The following is a 22,880-nucleotide window of genomic DNA, read 5'->3' on the forward strand; positions in this document are numbered from 1 at the left end:
CTTGAGGGGGCAGGTAAGAGTCAGCCACATCACGTGTAGGCCAGACCAGGTAAGGACGGCAGATTTCCTTCCCTAAAGGGAATTGCTGAAGCAGGTGGGTTTTTACAACAATCGACAATGGTTTCAGGGTCGTAATTAGACTTTTTAATTCCAGATTTTTTTTATTGAATTTAAATTTCACCACTTGCCATGCTGGGATTGGAACCCGGGTCCCCAGAGCATTACCCTAGGTTTCTGGATTACTAGGCCAGTGACAATACCATAGATCCACACTCTCCCCCTATGCATAAGCCAATGAGTGTCCCCCACTTGTAGACACTTTAATTCATAGAATTAACAGTTGAAGATGGTGGAGCAATTAGAAAACGTGGTGAAAAAGGCTCCCTGGGCTTTATAAGTCAAGGTGGAGAGTGCAAAAGCAAGGAAGTTATGGTGAACTTTTATAAAACATTACAGGTGGTACGGTGGCACAGTGGTTAGCACTGCTGCTTCACGGCACCGAGGACCCGGGTTCGACCATCCTGGGTCACCCAATGTCCCAGTGCAGTTTGCACATTCTCCCCGTGTCTGCGTGGGCCTCACCCCCACAACCCAAAGATATGCAGGTGGGTGGATTGGCCACGCTAAATTGCCCCTTAATTGGAAAAAAATAATTGGGTACTCTAAATAAATAAAAACAAAACACTGTTTTGCCTCAACCGAAGTATTGTATCCAATTCTGGGCAGTGCACTTCAGGAAAGATGTGAAGGTATTAGAGAGAGTGCAGAAAAGATTTACAAGATCGATTCCAGGGACGAGGGACTTCAGTAACATGGATAGATTGGAGAGGTGGCAATTGTTCTCAAAATAGAGGAGATTTGATGGAAGTGTTCAAAATCCTGAGGGGTCTGGGCAGAATGGATAGAGAGAAATTGTTCCTTTGACACAAGGATTGAGATTCAGAGGGACAGATATATACAGAAAACACGTGGGAAAATATTATGCTTCGAGTGGTTAGGATCTGGACTGCACTGGCCGGGTGTGTGCTGGAGACAGATTCAATTGTGGCTCCCCAAAGGGGATTGGGTAAGCACTCGAAGATAAAAACACGTGAATGACGAGGGGGAAATGACAGAGGAGTGGGACGAGCTGAGTTGTTCTTACAGGGAGCTAGCATTGACATGATGGACTGAATGGCCTCCTGTGCTGCAACTATTCTATGATTCTAATCAATGACCTACTCTGCTGCCATTGAGTGCCTCACTTGGCTCTGGAGTTCAGAAGAATGAGAGTTGATCTCATTGAAACATAGAAGATACTGAAGGGGTTGAGAGATTGGATCTGCTGGTCATAGAACATACAGTGCAGAAGGAGGCCATTCCGCCCATCGAGTCTGCACCGATCCACTTAAGCCCTCACTTCCACCCTATCCACATAATCCAATAACCCCTCCTAACCTTTTTGGACACTAAGGGCGATTTATCATGACCAGTCCACGTAACCTGCACGTCTTTGGACTGTGGGAGGAAACCTGAGCACCCGGAGGAAACCCACGCACACACGGGGAGAACGTGCAGACTCCGCACAGACAGTGACCCAGCGGGGAATCGAACCTGGGACCCTGGCGCTGTGAAGCCACAGTGCTATCCACTATGCTACCGTGCTGCCCACAATCTAAAACACACGGGCACAATCTGAGGGTAAGAGGCCGATCATTTTGGATTGAAATGAGCAGTAGTTACTTCAGTCAAAGGGTTGTGAATCTTTGGAATTTTCTACCGCAGGTGAGCGGTGTTGCTAACTTTTGCCTTAGTTTAATTGCTCTGTTTTATCACCTTTGCTCTTGAGTCGCCAGGTATCTTTATGATACCACCACGTGGTTCAAGTCCAAGTAATGATCAATAATCCAATACACCGCTTAGTAAGAGTTAAATCAAAGCACATTTATTATACACAGTAATCACTACTCGTGTACAAATTCTACATCTAAGCTACTTCTACAGCTAACAGGCAAATACTTAACTTGGAACTGGCCCACCAGGTCAGGGAAACGAATGGCCTTTCGTTCGGGTTCTGAGCCTGCGGGATTCGAAGTTGGTACGGATTGGTAGCTAGGAGCGCCTATCTCGTAGCGAGTGTTGAAGTAAGACTTACTGGATATCGGCGGCGGCTGAACCGGTCACTGTCAAGGGTTGGTTCGCGTTGCTGAGTGACCCGGTCAAGAAGAACGATTTGAACTTGGGCTTGATTCTTATAGTCCCCAGGGGCTTCCCGCCTTTTGGGGCGGACCCTGCACCTGGTTCCAAGTGATTGGACTTTGTCCCAATCACTTGGTTCGATTTTCTCCAATGCTGGAGCGGTTCCCTGATCGATGGGCGGTCCTGAGGTGGTCGTTCACCTCCCTTTGTGTCGGCTTCTGCTGGCGCCGAAGAGTCTGGTTTTGCTTTGTGTGTCTAAATGTTGCTTATTGTTCCCGGGGATTGCTCATTAGTATGCAGATGGCTGGTGTTTTGTTATGCTGATGGTTGCTGGTATCGATCTTGTCTGGCCTTTCCAGAGGTAAATACACAACCTGCAGCTGCTCGTTTGTGTCCTGTTGGCTGACTTTCCCATCAGCCTTTGCTGTTCGCCATTTTAAGTCGGGAGTTAGCCATTTTAAGTGGCTACAGCGGCCACATGGTCCATTCCTGCTCCAATCTCTTGTGTCCAAACTGCTTGGTGTCTCACCTTCCCATGGCCAATTGGAAAGTGAACAGACTGGGACTGGATTGGATGATCTTGACTGTTAAATGGATTTTATTCCCCATCTCCAATCTCTTCATAAATAGTAAACAAAATATGCTCAAACAAATTTAACGTCCTAATGATTTATCTCCTGGGATTTTATTCAAGCATTGCCACAGGAGATTAATCATGAATTCCTAGACGTCCGGCACCTGATTTGATTTGATTTTATTGTCACATGTACCGAGGTACAGTGAAAAGTATTTTTCTGCGGCCGAGGAACGTACACAGGACGTACATAGTAGACAAAAGAATAATCAACAGAGAACATTGACAAATGGTACATCGACAAACAGTGATTGGTTACAGTGCGGAACAAGGGGCCAAACAAAGCAAATACATGAGCAAGAGCAGCATAGGGCGTTGTGAATAGTGTTCTTACAGGGAACAGATCAGTCCGAGGGGGAGTCGTTGAGGAGTCTTGTAGCTGTGGGGAAGAAGCTGTTCCTGTGTCTGGATGTGCGGGTCTTCAGACTTCTGTATCTTCTGTCTGATGGAAGAGTCTGGTATAGGGCAAAGCCTGGGTGTGAGGGGTCTCTGACAATGCTGTCTGCCTTTCTGAGGCAGCGGGAGGTGTAGACAGAGTCAATGGGAGGATGGCAAGCTTGTGTGATGCGTTGGGCTGAGTTCACCACACTGCAGTTTCTTGCGATCTTGGACCGAGCAGTTTCCATACCAGGCTGTGATGCAGCCGGATAGGATGCTCCCTATGGCACATCTGTAGAAGTTTGTGGGAGTTGATGCAGACATGCCAAATTTCCTTAGCTTCCATAGGAAGTAGAGACGTTGTTGGGCTTTCTTGACTGTTGCATCAATGTGAGTGGACCAGGACAGGCTGTTGGTGATGGTGACCCCCACGAACTTAAAGCTATCGACCATCTCCACTTCGGAGCCATTTATGTAGAGCGGGGTGGGGGGGTTGTCGTGCTACACTTCCTGAAGTTGATGAACAGTTCCTTGGTCTTTCCAACATTTAGAGACTCTAACCTGGTGGTGGGTATCCTGCAGCCCATCGGGGCTCTGAGTGTGACCTGTTGACTGGTGTCCACTGGGCAGAGGAGTCCATCCCGGGCCCGGGACCCCACTGCCACAAGTTGATGTCAGGATCGTGGTTCTGCAGTTCCTGCTGTTCAATCCCAGCACATTCTGGATTCCGCAAGCACAGGGAACCCGCTGTCTTCAGTGTCAGAGCGCGTGAGTCAGGTTGCACTTCTTGCTGTTGACTTTTGGCAGTCATCCACTTTGCTCCTGCCTAATGCATGTTTTTATGTTGAAGTGGTGTGATGAGGAAGGGAGAATCCACTCAAAATCAAAAAAGCATAGGAAGAAGAAGTGACAAAAAAGAGAAAAATGGGCGACGAGGACAGAATGGTCAGAGAGAGTTGGGAACTGGATTATTTTGTTGCTCAACAGAAAGGGAGATGATTGTACTTCATTTGCAATGAGGTGATAGCAGTTCCAAAACAATACAATGTTGACAGACATTATGAAACATGCCATCCCTCTCACAAGGCAAATTTTCCAGGTCCCGGTCCCGGGATGGACTGGATGGACTGGAGAGGCGTGGCTCCTCTGCCCAGTGGACACCAGTCAACGGGCACACTCAGAGCCCCGATGGGCTGCACGCGCTGCTGGTGGCAGGATGCCCACCACGAGGTTAGAGTCTCTAAATGTTGGAAAGACCAAGGAACTATTCATCGACTTCAGGAAGTGTAGCACGACAACCCCCCACCCCGCTCTACATAAATGGCTCCGAAGTGGAGATGGTCGATAGCTTTAAGTTCCTGGGGGTCACCATCACCAACAGTCTGTCCTGGTCCACTCACGTTCTGCCCAATGTGCTCGACAGCTTTCAAATCTGAAGTAAGCTATGAAAACAGAGGCAGATACTGAGACAAGCATTACATGAGAATGATGCAGTGACTTTGGCTCGCTGTCATCAGATCATCGGCAAATCTGTAGATGTTTAATTTGCTGGGTTTAAAAACCAAGAGGCAATTATCAAACGCAACGGAAGGAATCATCAACAGCGCAATCGAGTGGCACTTACTCAGCAATAACCTGCTCACGGACACTCCGTTTGGGTACCGCCAGGGTCACTCAGCTCCTGACCTCATTAAAGCCTTGGTTCAAATCTGGACAGAAGAGCTGAATGCCAGAGGTGAGGAGAGAGTGACTGCCCCTGACAAGGCAGTATTTGACAGAGTGTGGCATCAAGGAGCCCTAGCAAAACTGGAGTCAATGGGAATCAGGGAAAAACTCTCCGCTGGTTGGAGTCATATCTGGCACAAAAAAAAGATGATTGTGGAGGTTGGAGGTCAATCTTCTCAACTCTAACTTATTTCTGCAGGAGTTCCTCAGGGTAGTGTCCTCGGCCCAACCATCTTCAGCCGCTTCATCAACGATCTCCCTTCATGGGCAGCACGGTGGCGCAGTGGTTAGCACTGCTGCCTCATGGCACCGAGGTCCCAGGTTCGACCATGGCCCTGTGTCACTGTCCGTGTGGAGTTTGCACATTCTCCCCGTGTCTGCGTGGGTCTCGCCCCCACAACCCAAAGATGTGTAGGGTAGGTGGATTGGCCACGCTCAATTGCCCTTAATTGGAAAAAATGAATTGGGTACTCTAAAATTTAAAAAAAAAATTAAATCAATGATCTCCCTTCCATCATAAGGTCAGAAGTGGGGATGTTCACAGATGACGGCACAACAATCAGCATCATTCGCAACACCGCAGATAATGAAGCAGTCCGTGTCCAAATGCAGCAAGACCTGGACAACATCCAGTCTTGGGCTGATAAGTGGCAACTTACATTCGTGCCACACAAGTACCAGGCAATGACCATCTCCTACAAGAGAGGCTTTAACCACCGCCCCTTGACATTCAATGCGTTACCATCGCTGAATCCCCCACAATCAACATGCTGGGGGTTACCATTGATCAGAAACTGAAGTGGACCCAGCCACATTAATACTGTGGATACCAGGGCAGGTCAAAGGCTAGGCATCGTACGGCAACGAACTCAACTTCCCCAAAGCCTGTCCACTATCTACAAGGCACAAGTCAGGAGTGTGATGGAATACTCTCCACTTGCCTGGATGAGCGCAGCTCCAACAACATTCAAGAAGCTCGACACCATCCAGAACAAAGCAGCCCCGCTTGATTGCTCCCCTTCCACAAACATTCAAACCCACCACCACCGACGAACAGTAGCAGCCGTGTGTACCACCTACAAGAGGCACTGCAGGAACTCGCCAAGGCTCCTTAGGCAGCATCTTCCAAACTCACGACCACTATCATCTAGAAGGACAAGAGCAGTGGATACCTGGGAACCCCACCACCTGGAGGTTCCCCTCCGAGTCACTCACCGCCCTGACTGGGAAATATATCGCCGTTCCTTCACTGTCGCTGGGGGAAAATCCTGGAACTCCCTCCCTAACAGCACTGTGGGTGTACCTACACCTCAGGGACTGCAGTGGTTCAAGAAGGCAGCTCATCCCCACCTTCTCAAGGGCAACTAGGGATGGGCAATAAATGCTGGCCTAGCCAGCAACGCCTACAATCCATAAGTGAATTTTTTAAAATTTCAAACGGCTGTATATCGTTGAGTCCAAAGCTAAAGAAACCTGTGGTGAACAGATCCAACCTGAGGTCACATTAATCATGTCAGCACAAATATTTCATTTGTTTTTGCCATTTGAGGTTGGTGACAATTCTATTAAAATATTTATTTAAGCATCTTCTGTAACTGGTTATTAAATATTTGGCACATTTAATTTTTATCCAGGGGTTGAGGTTAATGCATTGCCCAATTTCGCTCGTGTCGCTCACAGACTACAGGCGGCCCACTCCCTAGCTGGGCGTGCCCAGTACTGCTGTAACTCATGCTGGTATGTGAGGGCAGTTTGGAAATAGCCCAGAGGAGATGCCCCCCCTGCTCCCCACTCCCTTGTTCATGCTGAGCAGCCTGTCAGAGGCACATGTGAGAAATAGACCCTGGGCTGTTAGTGCTCTTGGAACTGTCCTCCAGAATGGTGTCTTCAGAAGAGAAAATGGTGGATGAGAAATTACTAATATTTTCTCATTGATTATCTTCAGATATCAGCAGATCTTGCACAGAAACCTCATCTACCTGGCCACAATAGCAGACTCCAGCCAGAATGTGCCCAGTGCCCAACCCGTGGTAAGTGGCGTGTACTCAGGCTTGTATGTTATCCCACATGTGTGACCTGGCCAGGCCTGTGTGTTATTCCGTGTGTGACCTGGTCAGGCCTGTGTTATTCCGTGTGTGACCTGGTCAGGCCTGTGTGTTATTCAGTGTGTGACCTGGCCAGGCCTGTGTGTTATTCCGTGTGTGACCTGGTCAGTCCTGTGTGTTATTCAGTGTGTGACCTGGTCAGGCCTGTATGTTATTCCGTGTGTGACCTGGTCAGGCCTGTGTGTTATTCCGTGTGTGACCTGGTCAGTCCTGTGTGTTATTCCGTGTGTGACCTGGCCAGGCCTGTGTGTTATTCCGTGTGTGACCTGGCCAGGCCTGTGTGTTATTCCGTGTGTGACCTGGTCAGTCCTGTGTGTTATTCAGTGTGTGACCTGGTCAGGCCTGTATGTTATTCCGTGTGTGACCTGGTCAGGCCTGTGTGTTATTCCGTGTGTGACCTGGCCAGGCCTGTGTGTTATTCTGTGTGTGACCTGGTCAGGCCTGTGTGTTATTCCATGTGTGACCTGGTCAGGCCTGTGTGTTATTCCATGTGTGACCTGGTCAGTCCTGTGTGTTATTCCATGTGTGACCTGGTCAGGCCTGTGTGTTATTCAGTGTGTGACCTGGTCAGGCCTGTATGTTATTCCGTGTGTGACCTGGTCAGGCCTGTGTGTTATTCCGTGTGTGACCTGGCCAGGCCTGTGTGTTATTCTGTGTGTGACCTGGTCAGGCCTGTGTGTTATTCAGTGTGTGACCTGGTCAGGCCTGTGTGTTATTCAGTGTGTGACCTGGTCAGGCCTGTATGTTATTCCGTGTGTGACCTGGTCAGGCCTGTGTGTTATTCAGTGTGTGACCTGGTCAGGCCTGTATGTTATTCCGTGTGTGACCTGGTCAGGCCTGTGTGTTATTCAGTGTGTGACCTGGTCAGGCCTGTATGTTATTCCGTGTGTGACCTGGTCAGGCCTGTGTGTTATTCCGTGTGTGACCTGGCCAGGCCTGTGTGTTATTCTGTGTGTGACCTGGTCAGGCCTGTGTGTTATTCAGTGTGTGACCTGGCCAGGCCTGTGTGTTATTCCTTGTGTGACCTGGTCAGTCCTGTGTGTTATTCCATGTGTGACCTGGTCAGGCCTGTGTTATTCCGTGTGTGACCTGGTCAGTCCTGTGTGTTATTCTGTGTGTGACCTGGTCAGGCCTGTGTGTTATTCCGTGTGTGACCTGGTCAGTCCTGTGTGTTATTCCGTGTGTGACCTGGCCAGGTCTGTGTGTTATTCCGTGTGTGACCTGGTCAGGTCAGGGATGTGCAGGTTGGGTGTGGTTATGGGGATAGGGCTGGGGAGTGGTCCTAGGTAGGATGCTATTTCGGAGGGTCGGTGCAGACTCTGAATGCCCTCCTTCTGCACCGTAGGGATTCTATCAATAAATTGAATAAATGATCAAATTATGTTTGTGTCCTCTCTTTGAAAGAGCTATTTGATTAGTCGCACTCCTCCCCTGTTATTTCCCCCTGTCCCTGAACATTTTTTTTTCAAGTATTTATCCAGTTTTCTTTTGAAAGATGCTATTGAATCTGCTTCCACCGCCATTTCGAGCAGCACATTCCAGATCACAGCTTCCTACAGGAAAACGTTTATCTCCTTGGTTCTTTTGCCAACTATCTGCAGCAGATCCATCAGAAAAGGACTTGCATAACGTTCTGTCAGGGCGGGAGTACTCACCTGACAAAACACGATTCTGTCTCTCCCGTTCCAGTGACGAGTGTATTTCTCTCTCATTCCATTCTTTTTGAATATTGATGATGATGTGAAGTTGTACCGTTTTCTACTGGGATCCGACCACCAGCTGCTGCATAGGCCCCAGTCACACACTGTACCACAGAGACATGAGCGGAGAATTAGCAGTCTGGCAGCAGAGGTTTACTGGTAAATCCCACCCACCCCCGATTGTTACAGCCTTGTTACTCCCAAATAGATATTTGCCATTTAATGCAGTTTTAAAAACCCATTAAGCCGAGTCTCAAGAGTGTCCACAGCTTCCAGTGCCAAACATCTGACTCTTTGCTGGTGAGTTTTGTTATGGCTGCTCGCATGCGCTGACTGCCTGGGCGGGAGCCAGATTCCATGTTCACAGCGATGAATGCTGGGGTGGGGATACATTTCATAGATAATCATAGAATTTACAGTGCAGAAGGAGGCCATTCGGCCCATCGAGTCTCTCTGAAAGAGCACCCTACCCAAGCCCACACCTCCACCCTATCCCCATAACCCAGTAACCCGCCCCAACACTAAGGGCAATTTTGGAAACTAAGGGAAATTTAGCATGGCCAATCCACCTAACCCGCACATCTTTGGACTGTGGGAGGAAACCGGAGCACCCGGAGGAAACCCACGCGCACACGGGGAGAACGTGCAGACTCCGCACAGACAGTGACCCAAGCGGGGAATCGAACCTGGGATCCTGGAGCTGTGAAGCCGCTGTGCTAACCACTGTGCTACCATGCTGCCCGAAATTTGACCGATAAGATTCTCCGAATCATCTGCCCACTGTCATAGCAAGAGTCTACCTCCAGAGTGTCTGCCCGACTTCCCCTGGGAACGGATTACTGTCGTTGAAGCCACTGCCCTGACTTTGTTTTTTTTTTAAACTGAGCAATTTTTAACTCTTTCAGACACTCGGGCAGCCGATGGCGATGGGGCCGGGTGGGCTGGAGCCTGTCGGGAGGACTATAGACTCCATGGGGAATGGAACCCCTCCCCCTGGATCAGGGAATGCTCATCAGATGGCAGGTAAGGGGCAACTGGCTGTGATCTCTGACAGAGCTGTTGGATTTGCACTTGAATGCAGCGAGCTTAGGCAATAGATTTGCATTGGGAAGTGTGGGAAGTGTGTGAGGCAGGATCTCCATACTGTGCAGCTTTTGTGTTAATTGATTCTCAGGATGTGGGTATCATTGGCAAGATTGGCATTTACTGCACATCTGGTCGCTCCGTTTGGTAGTTACCATGTTGGTGTGGGACTGGAGTCAAATATAGGCCAGACTGGATAAGCTCAGCAGGTCTCCTTCCCTAATTGGCTGCTGTGTGTTCTACATTACACCTGTGATCACGTTTCCAAAGTGCTTCATTGGCTGGAAAACACTTGGGGATGACCACCGCTTGGGAAAGGTGCTACAGAAATGCAAGTCTGTCAAATGTAGATTTATGAATCACTTGGGGTTTCTCTGTCAATCGAGCAGCTGCAGGGTCAGTTCTGGATTTTTCATCCCATCAAATTCTCAAATTGCTGGAATTTAAACTTGTAATCTCACAGAATCACACTTGTGCAGTCGGCCAAGCTGTTTGTTGCAATGAGTTTCAGGGTGGTGTGGCTGGGAAGGCTGCCTCCTTTCCTTGTGTTTTAGTTCCAGAACTTTCCCCTTCCGGTTAAACCTCTCCTCCCCCACGCCAGCACCATTCAGGGTGGTGGCGTGGTTCAGGGATCTTTAAACACCACCTCCACCCCTGATCAGGCCTGACACAGACGGAAGATTTTAAGCTGGGTTCTCGGTTTGTTTTGCTTGTGAGAGATGTGGGTTCAGGAGGTGCTCGATGAAATCACCGGGCCCATGGGGAGAGTCATTGCCACGTGATGGAAACCACACTACTGTTTGTCTTTTCTAATGTTCTCCCTCTCTCCCCACAGCAGGTGTTGGATCACCATTTCCCCAGGGGCAGCCGCACTGTCAGCCGGTTACACCAAACCCCGCCATGGGCCTACCTGTCGGTAGTCATGTCAACGTGGGAAATTTCAACCAAGCCCAGGAGCAGATGGGAGTGAGTCTGGGGCAGCCCTTGGGGACTCACTTGCAGCCTGTCGCCCAGCAGAACCCAGGTAGAGTACAGATGGAGCACAGCACCGCAGGTAACGCAACCTGCCGATCACAGCAAGAGACAACTGATTCGATGCTCCCTCCCACACTCTCTGGCCGACAGTCAATTATCTTTCTCTCTCTCCTGGTCTTACACCATCTGATCTCCCTGTCACATCTGTTACGGTTTTATCAGAGGTGCAATTTATTTTCCCCTCCATTCATTCTCAGCCTGTGGGTGTCGCTGCCAAAGCTGGCAATTACTGTCCACTTCTTCACTGCGCTGGAAGAGGTGGTGGTGATACAATTTAATATCTTAGTGAACCACTTCAGGGGAGCAGGTAAGACTTAGTGGAGGACTGGAACCATCTGTTGGTCCAGGCTGGATAAGAATGGGAGGTTTTTGTCACTAAAGGACACAAGTGGGCCAGTTGGGTTTTTTGACAACTGACAGATTCCTGGTTATTTTTATCCGGACCAGACTTTTATTTTCAGATTTAAAAATAGACTGAATTCAAATTTTCAGGCTACGGTGGGAGAATTGAACTCTCATTCTCTAGAAATTCAGAAATGACACGTGATATTTGTTTGTTTGCTTTCGCTGTGTTAGAGCGAGGGCAGTGAGTTCCTTTTTGAACAGGTCAGGGACTATATTTGCCAGTCTTTGTCCATATTCTTGATACTATTATCAAACAAAAATCTCTTTATGTTTTTTAATGCATTTTATTTTTAAAATAAATTTAGATTGCCCAATTCATTTGTTCCAATTAAGGGGCAATTTAGCGTGTTCAATCCACCTCCCTTGCCCATCTTTGTGCTGTGGGGGAGAAACCCACACAAACACGGGGAGAATGTGCAAACTGCACACGGACAGTGACCCAGAGCCGGGGTTGAACCTGGGACCTCGGTGCCGTGAGACTGCAGTGCTAACCATGGCCACCGTATTTTATTACAGACATGTATCAATCAGGTTACAACCCATAAACACCCCGGGAAACATACTTCCCAGCAAACAGCGATACAGTCTGGACAAATTTTTTCCCCTTTTTCACCCTGCGACGAACAGCTCCTCAATCCCCCACCTTTTCTCAAACCCCTCTGCGGAGCCCCTTAACTCATACTTTATATTCTCCAACCGCAGGGAGCCATTCAGGTCAGCCTCTGCCCCCCCCCCCCCCCCCCCCCCCCCCCCCCGGTGGCGGTGCCGACCGACACTCTAGTAGAATTCGCCGCTGTGCAATCAGAGAGGCGAAGGCCACGACATCGGCCTTCCTCCTCTCCATGAATCAAACAGAATTCTCTCTTGGTCTTGATCACTCCAATTAACCCTAAGTATCCACACCCTTTATGGGGAGAAAGTTCCAGGTTTTGTGGTAAAGTACTTCTGATTTCAGTAGGCAGGCAGTGGTATTGTCACTAGACTAGTAATCCAGAGACCCAGGACAAGGTCACGGGGCCTGGTTCAAATCCCACCACAGCAAGACGGTGAAATTGGAATGAAATAAAAATCCAAAATTAAAAGTTTAATAATCACCATGAAACCATTGTCGATTCTCATAAAAAATACCCAAGTGGTTCAGTAATGTCCTTTCGGGAAGGAACTCTGCCATTCTTACATGGTCTGGCCTACATGTGACTCCAGACTCACTTCTGCCCTCTGAAATGAGGGCAGTAAATGCTGGCCCAGCCACTGATGCCTACATCTTAGGGGTTCCTATTGATCAGAAACTGAACTGGACTATCCACATAATACTGTGGCTACCAGGGCAAGTCAAAGGCTAGGGATCCCAAGGCGTGTAACTCACCTTCTGACCTCCCAAAGCCTGTCCACCATCTACAAGGCACAAGCCAGGAGTGCGATGGAATACTCTCCACTTGCCTGGATGAGTGCAGCTCCAACAACACCCAAGAAGCGCGACACCATCCAGGACAAAGCGGCCCCGCTTGATTGCTGCCCCTTCCACAAACATTTAAACCCCCCGCCACCGATGCACAGTGGCAGCCGTGTGTACCACCTACAAGATGCACTGCAGGAACTCAGCAAGGCTCCTTGGGCAGCACCTTCCGAACTCATGACCACTCCCATCTAGAAGGACAAGAGCAGCAGATACCTGGGAGCCCCACCCCCTGGAGGTTCCCCTCTGAGTCACTCACCACCCTGACTGGGAAATATATCTCCATTCCTTCACTGTCGCTGGGGCAACATCCTGGAATTCCCTCCCTAACAGCACAGTAGGTGCACCTACACCTCAGGAACTGCAGCGGTTCAAGAAGGCAGCTCACCACCTTCTGAAGGGCAACTAGGGATGGGTAATAAACACTGGCCTAACCAGCCACGCCCACATCCCGTAAATTAATTTTTAAAAATCCCGTTTTTTTTAAAAACCTGCTGGACAGTCGGACTTTAATTTGGAGATCTGACCCAAAGTTAGGATTTGACGCCAGAGGAAATAGTTTCCCCCCCCACCTACCCGACTCAATCCCTTTAACGTTTTAAACGCCTCAGTAGTCTACCCCAGGGAATAAAATAATCCTGCGTGACCCGACATTTTCTAACCCTCAGTATTTTGGTGAATCTACGCTGCACCCCCTCCAAGGTTGAGATCTGCTCCCGGAGGTGAGGGGTCCAAAACTGACCGAGGTTACTCCAGCCGGGCTCTGATCGTGACGCTGTGCATGACCTGCTCATCTTTATCCTTCAGCGTAAAGTGAGCAGGTTCCAATACCCAGGGCACCGTACCTCAGTCAGAGTCAGTGCCCTCAAGAGAATTTGGTGTGGAATTGATTTTATAAAAGTCAGTAGAAGTTGGGATGGGAGCAGAAGATTTTTCAAAACGCAATCAGCTTTGCAGTGCCACTAGACTGTTGTCAGTGCTGCAGCTCAGCTCCACCATCTGCAGGAACATAGTTGTACTGCAGGTGTATGTCGAACAAGGAAATAGTTACTGGAACGTTTTAAACGATAATTATGGAAATAAAGTCAATGACAAATTAAAGTTCGCTATTGGGGTGCTGCAGTTTCACCGCATCTTCAGTACCTCACCCAGCTGAGAGCTGTGTTAAAGACCAGACACAGTCAGGTTGGCTGTGTGGTTTACATCTCACTCATTCTACAAAGTGCCCATTTTTAATATGTGAGCCTCACAGTGAATATTGGCTGCTTATTTACATAGAATCCAGAGCACATTCTGTTCACTGATCCACCTCACCTTCTATCTCTTTGTTCCTTTCTTCTTCATGTACACCACAAGCCTCTATAGAGTCCTTACAATCCCTACAGTACAGAAGGAGGCCATTCGGCCCATCGGGCAACCACCGTCCTTCCGAAAGAGCCCCCTACCTCAGACCACTGCCCCCCGCTCTATCCCTGTAACCCCACCTAACCTGCACATCTTTGGACCATAAGGGCATTTTCACACGGCCAATCCACCTAACCCACACATCTTTGGACTATGGGTGGAAACTAGAGCATCCGGAGGAAACCCACGCAGACGCAGGGAGAACGTGCAAACCCCACACAGTCACCCGAGGCCGGAATTGAATCCGGGTCCCTGGAGCTCTGAGGCAGCTGTGCTAACCACTGTGCCACAGTGCTGCCCCGGTGCTGTGAGGCAGCAGTGCTAACCACTGTGCCACAGTGCTGCCCTGGTGCTGTGAGGCAGCAGTGCTAACCACTGTGCCACAGTGCTGCCCTGGAGCTGTGATGCAGCAGTGCTAACCACTGTGCCACAGTGCTGCCCTGGTGCTGTGAGGCAGCAGTGCTAACCACTGTGCCACAGTGCTGCCCTGGTGCTGTGATGCAGCAGTGCTAACCACTGTGCCACAGTGCTGCCCTGGAGCTGTGAGACAGCAGTGCTAACCACTGTGCTGCCCTCCCCTTAGCTCTGCTTCAACCATTCCAAGCGGTAAGGAATTCCACATTCTCGCCCCTCTCTGTGAGTAAAATATTTCCTCCTTAATACATTGACCTGATGGTAGCTTTCTTATTTTTATTGTCCCCTCGTTCAGAATTCGCCCACAAGTGAAAGGCAGGTTCTTACCCCATCTTTATTGGATCTCGGCTTTTCCAGAGGGAAAATTGAACTGTTGAAAGCCCACTGGGGTGACATATGACTCTGACTTTAACATGTCCTCTGAGTCCACTCAGCAGGAGTCACTGGACAGTGAGCAGGAGCACAGGTTCCCCCAGCTCTACACAGCCTCGGCGCCCCTCACCTGATATCTAGACTTTTAAACCGGCTGAAAACAGCTGATTTAACGCAGGCCAGTGATTGAACCTGGGACAGCCACAGCACCACAATTCACCAAATGTTTTTTATTCGTGTTGCGATTGAATATTCGGAACATAAAAACAGAAGGAGCCTCATCGAGCCTGCTCTGCCGTCCAGTTATGTCATGGCTGATGTGCATCGTAACTCCATTTACCCACCTAATCCTTATCCCCTAATTACCCTTCCCCAACAAAAGCGTATCAGTTTCAGTCCTGAAACATTGACCTCGGCATCCACAGCCTTTTTGGAGGTCAGAGTTCCAGATTTACACTGCTCTGTGTGTGAAAGCCCTAATCACATTGCTGAACAGTCTGGCTCTACTATTCACGCTGATGAGGAATTAGCATTTTACTAATGTATGTCTTATCTGTTACCAATCAGTTCCTGCACAACCACCAGCAACCCAGGGAGAATTTTTCAACAACCAGTTTAACCAGACACCAGCTCCAGCAGAAGGAATGAATTTACAGCTTTATACCGAAGGTAACGGACACTGAATTTCTTTTTTTTAAATAAAAATTGCACTTCTTTTCCAATTAAGGGGCAATTTAGATAGGCCAATCCACCAAACCTGCACATCTTTGGGTTGTGGGGGTGAGACCCACACAGACACGGGGAGAATGTGCAAACTCCACACAGACAGTGACCCGGAGCCGGGATCGAACCCGGGTCCTCGGCGCCGTAAGGCAGCAGTGCTAGCCACTGTGCCACCCTCGGACACTGAATTTCTGTGGAACCTTTCTCAGGAACTCGAGTTCAGGAGAGAGAGAGCAAGTAGTTAGTGATGTCAAGTTCGAGTTTTAAATGGTTGTAGATTGGCAGAAGACTGAAGATATGGAGAATGTTCCACTGGAGCACAGAAGGTTAAGAGGAAATTTAATGGTATTTTTTTAAACTGTAAATGTTTCCAAGAGTAAATGAAGAAAGACAATTTCCTTTGGTTAGGGAGTCAGTAATGAGGGGTCATTAATCAGAAACATCTTTATTATGACATAGGGTGTGGGTGCCACTGGCAAGGCCAGTATTTTGTGCCCATATCTTTCTTTTTTTCTTTTTTAAAATAAATTTAAGAGTGTCCAATTCATTTTTTCCAAATAAGGGGCAATTTAGCGTGGCCAATCCACCTAGCCTGCACATCTTTGGGTTGTGGGGGCGAAACCCACGCAAACACGGGGAGAATGTGCAAACTCCACACGGATAGTGACCCAGAGCCGGGATCGAACCTGGGACCTCGGCGCCGTGAGGCAGCAGTGCTAACCACTGTGCCACCGTGCTGCCCCTTGTGCCCATTTCTAATTGCCCTCGAGAAGGTGCTGGTGAACCACTTTCCTAAACCGCTACAGTCCACAGCGGTGTTGAAAAGGGAGTTTAAGGATGTAAACCCAGCAAGAGTGAAAGAACGGCATTATAGTTGCAAGTCAGGATGGTGTGGCTTAATAATAACCTTTATTAGTGTCACAAGTAGGCTTACATTAACATTGCAATGAAGTTACTGTGAAAATCCCCTAGTTGCCACATTCCAGCACCTGTTCGGGTACACAGAGGGAGAATTCAGAATGTCCAATTCACCTAACAGCACGTCTTTCGGGACTTGTGGGAGGAAACCAGAGCACCCGGAGGAAACCCACACAGACACGGGGAGAACGTGCAGACTCCGCATAGACAGTGACCCAAACCTGGAATCGAACCTGGGACCCTGGAGCTGTGAAGCAACAGTGCTAACCACTGTGCTACCGTGCTTGGAGGGATACTTACAGGTGGTGGTGTTTCAATGCATTTGCTGCCCTTGTCTTTTTAAGTGGTAGAGGTTGCAGGTCTGGAAGATGGTGTTGAAGGAGTTTTGGTGAGCAGCTGAAGTGGATCTTGCAGATCATGCACGCTGCTGCCACTGAGGGAGTGAAAATTTACTCTGTCCCCATCAAACACTCCCAGGACAGGTACAGCACGGGATAAGATACAGAGTAAAGCTCCCTCTACACTGTCCTCATCAAACACTCCCAGGACAGGTACAGCACGGGGTTAGATACAGAGTAAAGCTCCCTCTACACTGTCCCCATCAAACACTCCCAGGACAGGTACAGCACAGAGATAGATACAGAGTAAAGCTCCCTCTGCACTGTCCCCATCAAACACTCCCAGGACAGGTACAGCACGGGGTTAGATACAGAGTAAAGCTCCCTCTACACTGTCCCCATAAAACACTCCCAGGACAGGTACAGCACGGGGTTAGATACAGAGTGAAGCTCCCTCTACACTGTCCCCATCAAACACTCCCAGGACAGGTACAGCACGGGGGTTAGATACAGAGTAAAGCTCCCTCTACACTGTCCCCATCAAACACTCCCAGGACAGGTACAGCACAGGGTTAGATACAGAGTAAAGCTCCCTCTACACTGTCCCCATCAAACACTCGCAGGACAGGCATAGCACGGGGTTAGATACAGAGTAAAGCCCCCTCTACACTGTCCCCATCAAACACTCCCAGGACAGGTACAGCACGGGGTTAGATACAGAGTAAAGCTCCCTCTACACTGTCCCCATAAAACACTCCCAGGACAGGTACAGCACGGGGTTAGATACAGAGTGAAGCTCCCTCTACACTGTCCCCATCAAACACTCCCAGGACAGGTACAGCACAGGGTTAGATACAGAGTAAAGCTCCCTCTACACTGTCCCCATCAAACACTCCCAGGACAGGCACAGCACGGGGTTAGATACAGAGTAAAGCCCCCTCTGCGCTGTCTCCATCAAAAACTCCCAGGACAGGTACAGCACGGGGTTAGATACAGAGTAAAGCTCACTCTACACTGTCCCCATCAAACACTCCCAGGACAGGTACAGCACAGGGGTTATATACAGAGTAAAGCTCCCTCTACACTGTCCACTTCAAACACTCCCAGGACAGGTACAGCACGGGGTTAGATACAGAGTAAAGCTCCCACTACACAGCCCCCATCAAACACTCCCAGGACAGGTAGAGCACGGGGTTAGATACAGAGTAAAGCTCCCACTACACTGCCTTCATCAAACACTCCCAAGACAGGTACAGCACGGGGTTAGATACAGAGTAAAGCTCCCTCTGCACTGTCCCCATCAAACACTCCCAGGACAGGCACAGCACGGGGTTAGATACAGAGTAAAGCTCCCTCTACACTGTCCCCATCAAACACTCCCAGGACAGACACAGCACGGGGTTATATACAGAGTAAAGCTCCCTCTACACTGTCCCCATCAAACACTCCCAGGACAGGTACAGCATGGGGTTAGATGCAGAGGAAAGCTCCCTCTACACTGTCCCCGTCAAACACTCCCAGGACAGGTTCAGCACGGGGTTAGATACAGAGTAAAGCTCCCTCTACACTGCCCCCATCAAACACTCCCAGGACAGGTGCAGCATGGGGTTAGATATAGAGTAAAGCTCCCTCTACACTGCCCCCATCAAACACTCCCAGGACAGGTACAGCACGGGGTTAGATACAGAGTAAAGCTCCCTCTACACTGTCCCCATCAAACACTCCCAGGACAGGTACAGCATGGGGTTAGATATAGAGTAACAATGAGGATTATGTCAGCTATGGGATTGAGGTAAGGGAAGTGGGAAGATTGTGTTGCCAATATGGTCTAGGTATGCTACAGGGTATTGAAGGATTCTCTAGGTTCCACTCCATCTCGTGAAGAGACTATAGAATCGATGGGGTTGCTGGGGTTGAGACAGAGAAAGGCGCTCTTGGCTTTCATATTGCCAGGGTTCAGTTGGGGAAATGTTCTCTGTCCATCTGGTCAAAGGAGGCGGGGTAACTGGGGTCATATTTACAGACATTGATCCCAGAAGTGCCAATGGCATCACCAAGGAGCAGTATATAGGTATGGGCAAGGTGGCATGATTGGGATAGTCTGGGGGTGGTGGTGAGGGGACAGAGAGAGAAGTTCCTGCTGGTGGTACCTTGTTCAATTCAAACCGCAACCTGCTCTGGTTTGTGGGCCCAGCAAACGACCCAGTACAGCACCGTGTCGGCAGAATCGTAGCATTCCTACAGTGCAGGAGGAGGCCATTCGGCCCATCGAGTTTGCACCGATCCTCTGAAAGATCCCCTACCAAGGCCTACTCCCCCATCCTCTACCCCCGTAACCCCGCCTAACTTGTGTATCATTTCAATATTAAGAGTCAATTTAGTGTGATCAATCCACCTGACCTGCACATCTTTGGAATCATCAAGTAGCTGAAGTGACGATCACCCTTTGACCTGTACCCCAGTGAGAATCACTGTCTTTTGTTACTGAACAAGGGAGTTAAATCTAATGTTAAACTGAGATAAATTTGTGGGTAACAGAGACTAACGTTTGGAGTTTATTTTCTTGCAGCAGGTACCTGGTATGGACCACAGCAGGGGCAGTTCCAGCAGAATACTGGTTCCCACCAACAAAACTTCTACCAGCAATACCCCCCACAGCAGCCACTCACCAGCACACCTCAGGACTTCAGTGAGTTCCAGGCGTTTGTATTGGAGAAATACTTTGTTTATTGCCTTACCACCTGTGTCTGGGTTATATCGACGAGACGGAGCATTCACGTTCCTTTCAGTCCTGGGACAGCGATTGAAGGGGGAGACAGTGAGACTGGGCTGGTGTTCCAATACTATCCAAACTGTACAGTATACTGACACAGGGAAGAGCTGTGAAGCAGCAAAATACACCGGGGCACAAACAAACCTTTTTAACCCCTCCAACTTACTGCATAACTCAGCCATAGCCTTGCTTTAACTAGTCTTTTAATAATATCTTTTAATAATAACTCAGCCAGAGAGTGGTGGGTCTGTGGAATTCATTGCCACAGAGGGCGGTGGAGGCCGGGACGTTGAGTGTCTTTAAGACAGAAGTTGATAAATTCTTGATTTCTCGAGGAATTAAGGGTTCTGGAGAGAGAGCGGGTAAATGGAGTTGAAATCAGCCATGATTGAATGGTGGAGTGGACTCGATGGGCCGAATGGCCTTACTTCCGCTCCTATGTCTTATGGTCTTATGGTCTTAATATGTGTTTATTAAAGCCCTTTCATAGGATATGATAATTGTTTTACCTCCCCTTTTAACCCTGCTACCCTCCTTTCCCCCTGTACCAGCGTTTCTCTATTCTTTATAAAATGTCTCCCTCTTATGTTGCAGCTTAATTATCTATGGAATTCTAATTTTTGAATCAGCCTCTTCTATATTTACTGTCTGTCTGTCAGTGGATCTGTTTTTATGCTATTAATAATAATTAATAATCTTTATTAGTGTCACAAGTAGGCTTACATTAACACTGTTACAAGTTACTGTGAAAAGCCGCTAGTCACCACATTCCGGCGCCTGTTCGGGTACACAGAGTGCGAATTCAGAATGTCCAATTCACCTAACAGCACGTCTTTTGGGACTTGTGGGAGGAAACCGGAGCACCCGGAAGAAACCCACGCAGACACGGAGAGAGCGTGCAGACTCCGCACAGATAGTGACCCAAGCCCGGAATCGAACCTGGGACCCTGGAGCTGTGAAGCAACAGTGCTAACCACTGTGCTACCGTGCTGCCCAATGTTACTTGACACACACCCACCTCGTCTCAGCGCACTGCTATTCCAGTCAAACATCCTTATCTTTGATTCTGCATTGCCATTTTATGTTCTTGCATTGAACTTAATTATGTTTTGGTATTGTTTTCCAATTCTCCAATTATCACCACTTATTTGTCCCACTGATTTCCCAGAATTATATCAAACAATTCTTCTTTCCGAGAATCATCACGGAGGCCATTCCCATTGAGTCTGCACTAGTCCTTTAAAGAGCAATCCAATTTGTGCCGCTGTAACCCCATTATCACTGCAATTTCTTTCTCCTTCAAGTATTTATCCACTTGCCTGTTGTAAGTTAATGTTGAATCTGCCTCCGGCTCACTCTCAGGCAATGTGCTTCAAATCCTAACCACTCTGTACGTGAACAAAGCCTTTCATCATGTTGCCTCTGGCTTCTAGTCTGTGTCCTCTGGTCAATACCCTCCAGCCACAACTTACTTAATCTAAACCCATCACAATTTTAACCATCTCTATCAAATCTCCTCTTTGCTTTCCTTGACTCGAAACCATACGTACATATGAAATAGTATTCGGCCCCTCGAGTCGGCTCCTCCATTCAATAAGATCCATTGCTGACCGATTTGTGTTTTTGAGTCCACATTCCCAACTACTACTGAGCCCCTTGCCTAAACTTAAATGAATAACCTTTATTATTATTGTCACAATTAAGCTTCATTAACACTGCAATGAAGTTACTGTGAAAATCCCCTCGTCGCCACATTCCAGCGCCTGTTCGGGTACACAGAGGGCGAATTCAGAATGTCCAATTCACCTAACAGCACGTCTTTCGGGACTTGTGGGAGGAAACCGGAGCACCCGGAGGAAATCCCCACGCAGACACGGGGAGAACGTGCAGACTCCGTACAGACAGTGACCCAAGCCGGGAATCGAACACGGGTCCCAGCTCTGTGAAGTACTTCTGAGTAACATTGAAAAACCTCCCCAGTGGGCTTTCCACAATCAGTACAATTAACTGAACCAGAATAAAGGTGAAGTGTTTTAAATACAGGTGAGTTACATCCAAAAACCGCTTGCATTTGATTATGTTTTCCAAGATCTTTTACACCATTCACAATTCAGGTCTCCAATCCCCAGTCAGAATAGTGAGATTCTTTGGCGGTTTATAAATTCTATAAATTTACGGGGCTATTTTGGAGGAGGAGAAGGTGCCGCTAGAACGGATCAAGGCAAAGTGGGAGGAAGAGTTGGGAGAGGATATGGAGGAAGGGTTCTGGTGTGAGGTGCTCCGGAGGGTGAACGCCTCCACCTCGTGTGCGAGGTTGGGGCTGATACAGCTGAAGGTGGTGTATAGAGCGCACCTCACGAGGGCGAAGATGAGCCGGCTTTTTGAGGGGGTAGATGTGTGTGAACGTTGCGGGGGGGGGGCCCACAAACCATGTTCTTATGTTTTGGTCCTGTCCAAAACTGGAGGATTACTAGAAGGAGGTGTTTAGGGTAATCTCTAAAGTGGTGCACGTGAAACTGGACCCGGGCCCTCGGGAGGCCATATTTGGGGTGTCGGACCAGCCGGGGTTGGAAACAGGCGCCGAGGCAGATGTTGTAGCCTTCGCCTCGTGGATCGCCCGAAGGCGGATCCTGATGGGTTGGAGAGCAGCCTCTCCACCCAGTGCCCTGGCGTGGCGGGGGGACCTGCTGGAATTCTTGGCGCTTGAAAAGGTCAAATTTGAACTGAGGGGGAGAATGGAGGGGTTCCACAATTCATGGGCGTTATTCATTATGCATTTTCGAGAATTGGATTACATCAAACATTAGTGGGGGAGGTGGGGGGGTTGGAGGGAGGGGGACTGTGTGTGTTAATGGTGACTATGGGTGATTCCTGACTCCTTTTTGTAATTTGTTTATGTTAACATGCGGGCAATGTTGTGGTTTGGTGGGAGGATGGGATCGTTGTTATTGATATGGGGATTGACATTACATTCGTTACTGATCATTGTTTATTGTTGGGTGTAAATTTGGGAGAAAATGTGAAAAAGGCGGAGAATAAAAAATATTTACAAAAAAAAGAAGTGAGATTCTGTCATATGCACTGATCAGGGGACGATCATTAAATTGCATTCAATGCTGTGGGCAGCACGGTGACGCAGTGGTTAGCACTGCTGCCTCAAGACACCGAGGACCCAGGTTCGATCCTGGCCCCGGGTCACTGTCTATGTGGAGTTTGCACATTCTCCCCGTGTCTGCGTG

The 22,880-nt window shown here is 48.7% G+C and overlaps 1 protein-coding gene across 4 annotated transcripts in view; it reads left to right on the forward strand.

Moving 5' to 3' along the window:
* LOC140430329 (protein SSXT-like) overlaps positions 1-22,880 on the forward strand; it is a 44,672-nt gene that overhangs the window by 15,510 nt on the left and 6,282 nt on the right. The window contains exons 3-7 of one of the 4 annotated variants that reach the window (XM_072517777.1): positions 6,861-6,945; positions 9,626-9,743; positions 10,639-10,827; positions 15,457-15,558; positions 19,438-19,557. In XM_072517777.1, coding sequence (XP_072373878.1) covers positions 6,861-6,945; positions 9,626-9,743; positions 10,639-10,827; positions 15,457-15,558; positions 19,438-19,557 — 614 coding nt within the window. The remainder of the gene's footprint in view (positions 1-6,860; positions 6,946-9,625; positions 9,744-10,638; positions 10,828-15,456; positions 15,559-19,437; positions 19,558-22,880) is intronic. The other 3 variants (XM_072517779.1, XM_072517778.1, XM_072517780.1) reach the window with 3 other exon arrangements.

The sequence above is a fragment of the Scyliorhinus torazame genome, chromosome 10 (genome assembly GCF_047496885.1).
Source record: "Scyliorhinus torazame isolate Kashiwa2021f chromosome 10, sScyTor2.1, whole genome shotgun sequence".
NCBI classification, from domain to species: Eukaryota; Metazoa; Chordata; class Chondrichthyes; order Carcharhiniformes; family Scyliorhinidae; genus Scyliorhinus; species Scyliorhinus torazame.